Source organism: Cuculus canorus, chromosome 18 (genome assembly GCF_017976375.1).
Source record: "Cuculus canorus isolate bCucCan1 chromosome 18, bCucCan1.pri, whole genome shotgun sequence".
Taxonomy (NCBI): Eukaryota; Metazoa; Chordata; class Aves; order Cuculiformes; family Cuculidae; genus Cuculus; species Cuculus canorus.
Genome location: NC_071418.1, coordinates 6,203,788 through 6,212,557, shown reverse-complemented (window position 1 = coordinate 6,212,557; position 8,770 = coordinate 6,203,788). Strand labels below are relative to the sequence as shown.

Sequence of the window (8,770 nt, the reverse complement as noted above, 5' to 3'; positions counted from 1 at the left end):
TCCTAAGATCTCATCTCAATCGCCTCTCTTTCAGCTTAAAACCATTCCCCCTCATCCTTTCCCTGCACTCCCTGATCACGAGCCCCTTCCCAGCTTTCCTGTAGCCCCTTTCACTACTGGAAGCTGCTCTAAGGTCACCTCGGAACCTTCTCTTCTCCAGGCTGAACAACCCCAACTCTCTCAGCCTGCACTCGCATGGGAGGTGCTCCAGTCCTCCATCTGGGGCTTCAGGCTTGGCCACCACACGCCCGTGATGATGCTTTGAGAGAACATCAATGGGTGGGAGAGGATGTGGTGGTACCCAATGCATCCTCCAAAGGCCTTACTGGGATAGATGCCAGTGGTGATGTGTTGGTTCCAGCGGGCTGCCCTGTGCTGATCATTAAGCTGCAGCCCGTGGTTGTTAATGATTGTGGCTAATTGCTCTGCGTGGGCACAGCTCCAACGCTGGGGTGATGCTCACCACCTCCAGCGTGGCAGGGTGGGATGCTCCCCAATCGCAATGCCAGGAGGTGGAGCCCTCCCCGGGGTCACCCTGGGGGCTGCGACACGCTCGGGGGTGGCAGTGACAGTGAGACAATCACAGCGATGGTGACAATGACAATCACACCTCCCCCCTTGCCGCGCCCGCCCGCGCCGCCCGCCCGCGCCGCTCTTTCGCCTCCTCACACGCGCGAAACGCAGAACCGCGGGGCGGCCCCGCCCCCGCCGCTCTCCCATTGGCGGAGACCGCCGCGGTGGGTGGGGCTTCGGCGCCGACACGTGTGCCGGGACCAGGAAGTGGCGGCGGCGCCGCGGCGGGAGCGGTGAGCGGGGACGGGAGAGTACTGGGAGCCCTCGGCGGGGCTGGGAGGGGGGGGAAAGGAATCTTGGGGGACCCCTTTGGGAACCCGCAGAGCCGCGGGGGCTGCGGGCGGGCGGTTTGGCGGCGGCCCCGGGGCAAAGCCGAGTGTCCGGAGGGTCTTTTTATGGGAGAGGAGGCGGCGATAATGCATCTATTTCTTTTTATTTACGCTTAAATGTATCGATGTAGGTGTATTTCTTATCTATTTACGTGTAAGTGGATAAATGCATGTGTGTTTCATATATTCATTTATAAATGTATGTGTGTTTGATATATTTGCATGTAATATGCAAACACTTGCACATTTCTTAGTTATTTATACGTGAGTGTACAAATGTTTGCCCATTTCTTAGCTATTTATATGTAAATACGTGCACATTTCTTATATTTATGTATAAAGGCATAAATACACGTGTGTTTTTACATACTTACATATAAATCTATACTAATATATGTGGGTTTTATGTGTTTGTATGTCTGTATTTATGCCCACACGTGTATTTTCTTAGCAGGGCTGCTCTCCGGGCTGTTCCTGGGGCCTGGATAAGCCTCTCCTGGTCCCCTCACAGCCCCACAGGCTCAGCCTTGAGCCCCGTTTGGTGCCCTGTCCCAGGACACCATTCCCTTTTTGCTTGATCCTGGGGCGCTGGTGTCTCAGGGGTACAGGAAACCGGGCGCTGCGAGGGCGTTCGCCTTCGGAGCGAGTAATAATTAGGTTTTGGCATAAATAAGTGCCACGGAGAAGTGGGACGTAGTGCCACGGAGAAGTGGGATGTGATGCCACGTGCCTGGGAACCACCTGGGACGTGGGCTGAAGCGTCTACTCCTCAGTGAGGTTTCAGCGCTGTTTCTTTGGGTTTCTCTGCCCCACATGAGCAGGCGGTTGTGCGCTGGATGGGCTGTGGTTCGTGTCATCCGTCTGTGGTTCCTCCTGCTCCTCTGAGCTTGGGCTCAATTGCAAAGTCTCGCTTAGGGGGAAGAGAGCAGCTTAGAGGAGCGTTGCGGGGAGAGTGGTGAAGCTCCCTCCATCCTTTTTGGTGAGGAGGTCTATGGGCTGTGCTCCCCTGTTAAGCAGAGAGGGATTAGAGGGTTGTTCTCTGTCTTTAGACACCAAGCACTTCTGATGCGCCTCATCTCTCCTAGGTCAGCATGATCCCAGGGCACGGGCCGGTGATCCAGTCGGTGCTGGGAACCATCCTCACCTGGGGGCTGACGGCAGCTGGCTCGGCGCTGGTGTTCGTGTTTTCCAGCGGGCAGGTGGGTGCTGGAATCCCGTTCTCTGTCCTGGGAGACAAGCAGGGAGCAGGGTGGAGGGCTGCTGGGTTTGGCTGCCTGGTCCGAAGCGTGAGGGATTTAACTGGGAGGTCCTGGGGTAGGAGGAGGAAAAAAAAAATCCAGCTCATTTCTATCCTGTGTGTCAACACAGGAGAGAGGGAAATCAAATTCCTGACCCCGGGCTGTGGTATGTGCTGTAGTTGCTCGCAGCGTTTGGGAGATGGGTCAGGGCCGCGGGCAGGGATCTGTTTGGGACAGCAGGTTCTTCTCCTGTAACCTGGTTTTGCTGCCAGGTCTCAGCGCAGGATTCGGGTTAGTCCGTGCTCAGGACAAGCAAAGTGCTGATGGTTCAGTCATCTGGTGTTCCAAAATTAGAGCCCCCTCCTTGCTGTTGTGTTCAAAATTGCCCAGATGAATTTATTATTGATGCTTCTCTCTTGCGATGATTTATTCAGGGGGTTGTTGCAAAGTGAGATTCCTGTTGCAGCAGCACTTTATTTTCCTTCCTGGGGGAGGGCGATGTGCTAAAGAAGGAAAAATGCACTGGGAATGGTCTGGGTCACTGAAGGACCGGTGGCTTTGGTTGTAGCAGCGTGTTATTAGAGGAATGAAAACACAGGGCAGCATCCACATATAGGCAAGAGAGTCTACGGTTTACTTTTCCACATCTTCGGATCATTTTGGTGTGGGCACTGGGTGGGCTGAGCCCCATCTGGGCAGCGTTGGTGGGTTGAGGGAACTGGTATGTGCCGTAGGCTCTCGGTGATGGTGGGGTGCTATTGCTCTGGGGTGCTGGGCTCCTCTGCGTGTGGAGCATGGCTCTTGCCTCAGAGCACAGAAATCGCTTGGGTTGCAGAGATGGGGAGCAGGTAGTTCTCTTAGCGCAGTTGGCTTTGTGGCCTGGTTGTGCTTCACTGCTTCTGCCCGAAGTAAATGTTTTGTTCTGTGTTTGGTTTTCTCTGCAGAGGCGGATCCTAGATGGGAGCTTAGGCTTTGCCGCAGGGGTAAGTACAGCATCGTTCTACTCTTCCTCTGCCTGTGTTCTCCTGCTGATGCCTTGGAAGCCCCACCACACTTTGTTTGGTCACCTGCTCAATGTTTCTTGGATAATTGTCCGAGGTGCAGGTGGGGCAGGGAAGAGGGTGGTGCAATGCTGGTCACATCTTGTCATGTCTTGGTGCCTCTTCAGTGAGGGTGGAGATAATATGAAGGGGATCACGAGGACGTTGAGCTGCCCATGCTGGATTTGGATCTTAACTTAAACTCTTCTTGTTTCCTTGGGCTTTGGGATCGCCCCTCCCATAGCACTGGGGTGATGAAGATGGGCAGGAGAGCCTTTGTCTTGGATGCTAATTCGTGTAGCTGGCTTCGTGCTTCTCATTGTCCTGCAGAGCATGGATACCTTAAACCCTTGGGAGAAGGGGAATAAAGACACTGCAGCTCTGCATCGAAGGTGCACACTATATGTGGGACTTGTTGCATTTTTCTTGGAGAAAGATATGAAACTGTGTGGCTTGAAATTGTGTTGCAGCTTATCGGTGTAGACTTATTCCTGCAGCCCAGCTGTGGGGGTGATGGGGAGCAGGTGGGGCTCATCTAGACGTATTAAATCACGATTGTTTTCCTTCAGGTGCTGGAGTGTGCCTGAGAGCCCTGGGGGATGTGCTGTGGGTAGAAGGTGCAGGTGTGCTGGGACACAGTGTTCTGCCAGTCCTGCTCGCTGTGTCCCGGCTGTGTAACTGGCACCTGGAGCAGGAGTGATGCTGCCCAATTTTGGGGTGAACCATGAGCCCAGCAGTGTGGGTGGTTTGTCCTGCAGCATACATTAATGCTGGTTGTGCCACGGCTGTGCTTGGAGTGGGGCTTCTTCCCCTCCATGCGCCCCCAGATGCTGTGATGCTGCTGATCAGGGTGCAATTCCACTGCAGCTCTGGAGATCACGGATCTTCTGCTGCTCTTGAGGCCTGAAGCAAACCTAGCTGCAGTGACCAAGAGCCTGTGGTGGGTGATGTGAAATGCCACGAAGCTCGGTTTCCTCCTGTGCAAGCTTTCCTGGAACATGCCTGCAACCTGCTAATGATGTAAATAATTCAACTCATCTGTTGTAGCGGATTCTTGGGCCATCATTTATGAATGAATCACTTGCGTTAGGAATTGCCCGTTCTGGAGCTTTCCTCCGTGGTTTGATTTCGGAGCTGTTTCTCTCCAGAAGACACACCCTCATCGCTGCAAGCCAAGTGGGAGCCACTTCTGTGGTGTTGGGGAGATGCTGCTGGGGACAGCGTGGGCTGGGCTGTTCCCTCGCTGTGGCATTGCTGTCTCCTCAAACAGGTGGCACAACCGTTCTGGAGGTACTGAGGCATGGGTGTCTTGGGGTGTCTTGGATGCTGTCCTTGCCACGGAGTCACCCTGCCAGGAGCACTGAGTCATCCCTGCGTGGCAGAGGTGTGGCTCAGCTGGTGAAGCAGAAGTCCTGCAAACATGCTCTCCTCCCAGCTTCTTACAATTTCCTGTGCTCAGGGTAGGCAATGAGGATTTTTTTTTCCCTGGGCTTGCAGTGTCTGGAGGTTGAATATCAGTGAGGCAACCTGCAGTGACAGAGTCCCACTGGCAGAAGGTGCTGCCCCATAAACCACCCCTGAGCTGCTATTTGTGAAGGTTTCTAGGTCGTGTTTATGGGCCTGAGCTGCTGAAGCTGGTTGGGGTAAGCTGTCTGTGTCACCCAGGGTTGCTGCAGTGCTGCTGATGCTGCACTCAGACCAGCTCTTTTGGCCAAAGATGCCAGAAATCCGCAGGAGTTTGTGTCACCAGTGCTTCTATGGCTTGCTGGGAGCAGGACCTTGCTCGGTGGTGGAGTGTTTGGGTGGCAGTGATGTGCCAAAAGAAAGCTTTGGTCTATTTTTGTGCGATTTGCTCTGGATATGCCCATAGTGCTTTGCCTGGTGCGTAACAAGGGGCTGCATATCCCCCTGTGAGGGCTGTCCTCCATCCTACACTGTGATGCTTTCTCTTTACAGCTGCCCAGAGTTTGCTGGATGTAACCCCAGGCAGGAGCATCCCCCAGAGGTTTTAACGGTTTTTCTTTTCCCAGATGGGCAGCATTGTAATCACTTGACCAGCAGTGTGACCGGCCACGTTTCTATCTCATCCTTACCCAAAAGGGTTTAATAATGTGAGCAGTGTTTTCCTCCCCCTGCAGACAGGGAAGGTGCTAGTGATGTGTGTGCTTAGTGGCTTTGGAAAGAGTCCACGGAGAAACTAGAGGAGAAACCGCCTCCTGACTGGGCCTTTGGCAGAAGAGACTGTGGCCAACCCATAGCTCCCTGCATGCAGGTGGAAGTAGGCATGGTGATGTTTGGCTGACAGTTGGACTTGATGATCCTGGAGGTCTTTTCCAGCTTTGATGATTCTATGATGATTCTAAGTGGGATGTGACGCTGGAGCTGAGCCAGCAGCAAGCCTGAGGCTGGTCCTGCCTGAAGAGGAGACTCAAATAGGCTGTGAAGTCCTCCTTGCTGCATGGAACAAGAGGCTGTTTGTTTTCCTGCTGCATCCAGGCTTTTGCTGCAAAACTGGTATTGGGGCAACCTCAGGAGCAGCACGAGCTCTCTGGGTTTTGGCTGCTGGCTTTCGGGGGGAAAAAGCAGGACGTGGAGCAGCTGGTTTGTAACCTGTTTGACTCTTTTCTTTCTCTCCTGCACTGTGAGAAGAGTTTCTTCAGGCAGTGGCATTGCTCTGATCCTGCATACTTGCCTTGCTCTAAGGGATTTCTATTTAAAACATAGTGGCTTTGATGTAGGTCTCGCAGATAGGGGTGGGCTGTTCCTCCGAGCGCTGGGATAGAGAGGCAGAACTTCTTTGTCTCTGCTCTGAAATGTGGGCTGCTACGTTTCATTAAACTTCCCCTGTGCTCAGAGCCAGCTCCAGTTCCTCTACTTTCAGAGGCAGGTAGTTGCTTCTAAACTTGCTGGTTTGGTGCTTAGGTTGAGATCCCTGATAGTCATCTGAATTCCAGGGAGTGTGCATGGTGTTCTCTGGTGGTTCTTTCTCCTGTTGGTAATGATTTGCAAGCTCTCAGAAGGTGAGCAGGCAAAGCGAAATTAACTAAAATTAACTAATTAACTAAAAGCCTACCACTGCTGAGCCAGAAGGAGGACATGTGACAGAGATGTCTTGTAGACCTCGAGGAGGATGATCGGAGATGCAGAGTGCTAGTTTGAGAAGCAGAAAGCTGCTGCCTTCACTAGAGACATGCCATCTGATCTGGAGAGCTGATGCAAGCCTGGAGCATGCTGTGAGCTGGGGTGTGCCAGGAGAGCTGCCTGCGTGTGCTGGGAGCATCCCGACTGCAAAGCAAAGTCCCCTTTTGCACTGACTCAGACTGAACACATATGATGGCACAAGTGTCATGTTGGGTAAAGGAGGGACCTGTGTTGCTGCGGCATGAAGGAGCTCAGCTTCTGCCAGCCTGGTGCCTCTAGTTGGGTGTCTGAGCATTAAGGTTCTCTGCCTCAGTTCCCTCTCTGGAAATCATGGGTAATAGAGGGTTTTGTAAGTGAAAGCCGCTGAGGTGATGTGTTTCCATGGAGACAAGGCTTTACTTGCTTGGGCATCTGATGTGGAATTCTCTCTGTTCTCTTAAATCTTGATATTCTTAAAAAAGACATTTTTTTAGAGGTTCTCTGGTACCTCGGTATTATCCTGGAGGTGCTGTGCTTTCAGATTTCATAAACCCTTGCGGTCTTCCTTCCCTGCAGCCTCGTACGTCTGCTCCTCTTACTGGTTGATAGTTTGATTTCTTCTTCTGTCCCAAGTGAAGCAGAAGATCATAAAGCCATGCTCTTTAAACTGCACCAGGCATGTCTAGTATTGAATATTCCCTTTCAGTGCTGCTTAAAACAGCATCAGCAATTTCCACTGGTCTACTGAGACCGGTTCTCGTTGTTGGAGTCAAGCTAGAAAGCTTAATGAGGTCAAGCTAGAAAGTTTGTCAGGGAAAGTGTCCTGCTGGTCTCTCACCTTGCACTTCTTTCCTGTGCTGCCGAGGGGATCTCTTATCACTTGTAAGCAGCTTGGACTTTCTGATCCACGTGCCACTGAAGTGACTGTTCCCCCTGAAGCTGCCATCCTCATCTCGATGGTCGCACAGGAGCGTGACAAGGTGTTACTGCTTGCAGGGGGAAAGATGAGAGGGCTTCGATTATAATGCTCCAGTGACAACAGACTCGGATGTGCAGGGACTCTACCCCACACCCTAGAGACCGGCTGGGGATGAAGGTCATTCTGTATTTGCGGAGTGAAAGCTTCTGAGTGGCTCTGAAGCTGCCACAGTCTGGGCAGCTTTTAGGAGAGCCCAAGCTGGGCACTCACCTTGATTCCCTGCCTGGAAGGAGGTGCAGGTGATGGAGACCTGTCAGTCCCTAGGAGGGGCGTTGGGGCATGATGCGATTAAAATCCTGCTGCCTGGCATGTTTCAAAGGTATCCTGTCAGCGTGAGGGCACAGACCTGGCTGGATTCGGTCATTTTTCGTGGCACTAAGCAGTTGTGTTTGAGCCTGGGCTTTGTCTCCGGTTGCAGTGATGTATGCCAGGGAAGGACTTGAGCTCGTCGCAACCTGGGGATGCTTTAGATATGCAGCTGCCTTCTGCATGCTTTCTCCTCCCCCAACAACTGCGGCTTGTTTTCCCAAGAGCTGCTGGATTTACGGTGTTGTTGGATCTTGGATCTGGAGCATAAAGTCTTTTTGCAAACATGTCCAAGCCCCGTTTGGCAGGAGGCGCCTGTCTGTCCCCGGTGCCAGCGAGCCAGCACGCTATGGGTCCCTGCTTCTCATCTTGGCTGGGCTGAGTGGAGTAGGGCTGGTATGAGAAGAAAGCTTTGTGCAGAAAATCATACCCTCTGCCAAAGTGGCTTCATCTTTTATCGATCTGAGGAGAGCCTAGGCTGACTTTTTCTCTTTTATTCCTGCCTTTAATGCCAGCCTGCCTGGTGGCATTGGTGGGGTTTGGGTTCCTGTCCTTAGCTGGATAATACAAAGATTTGTAATCGAGTGTGATTTCTCTTTTTTTTTCCTGTTACTTAAATCAGCTCGCAGGCAGAAATCCTCACCCTTTTGTAAGTGTATGAGCATCATCTGGGAAGGGATGCTGAGGGTAAGCACCAGCCCACACCTGAGCTCAGAGGTGGGCTGAGGGCACCCACAGGGATTCTGTCGCTTCCAGTGGCTGCAGCAGGGCAGTGACTTCCAGCTCCCCCTCCAAGTGGAGTCAAGGGAGTTCTCTGCATAAAAGGGTGTAGGAAAAAAAATCTTTTCTTCCTTCCCAAGCAAGCGAAGGTGGTTGGTGCCACTCAGCAGTTTGCTCACAAGGCTGAGGTGGCTTAAAGCTCTGTCATTGTCTTCCCCCGAAGCCTGTGTACAGCAAAGCCAGTGGGAGCTCCATTGCTGACTTTGGTGGTGACAGGATCTGGAGGCTGAGCAGTGTCAGGCCTCTGTTTTCCGTGGGGAAATGATATCTTAACTTAAGATGACAATATAATTCTGCAAAGCCTTTCCCTGTTGCTTGTGTTTCCATGTTAGGGTGTGTGGTTGTTTTTTAAAGGAGGTGGCATTTGAAATATGAAGTTTGACAGCCATGCTTAAGCCTGACATG

The 8,770-nt window shown here is 52.4% G+C and overlaps 1 protein-coding gene across 3 annotated transcripts in view; it reads left to right on the top strand.

Annotated features, from left to right (window-relative positions):
* Positions 1–678: 678 nt before the first annotated feature.
* Positions 679–8,770, top strand: part of SLC39A11 (solute carrier family 39 member 11) — a 100,230-nt gene continuing 92,138 nt past the window's right edge. For 2 of the 3 annotated variants that reach the window (XM_054083662.1, XM_054083660.1), the window contains exons 1-3: positions 679–806; positions 1,988–2,101; positions 3,085–3,123. In XM_054083662.1, the coding sequence (XP_053939637.1) occupies positions 1,994–2,101; positions 3,085–3,123 (147 nt within the window). In that variant the 5' untranslated portion in view covers positions 679–806; positions 1,988–1,993. Of the gene's footprint in view, positions 807–1,861; positions 1,882–1,987; positions 2,102–3,084; positions 3,124–8,770 lie in introns of those variants that run through there. The other variant, XM_054083661.1, reaches the window with a different exon arrangement.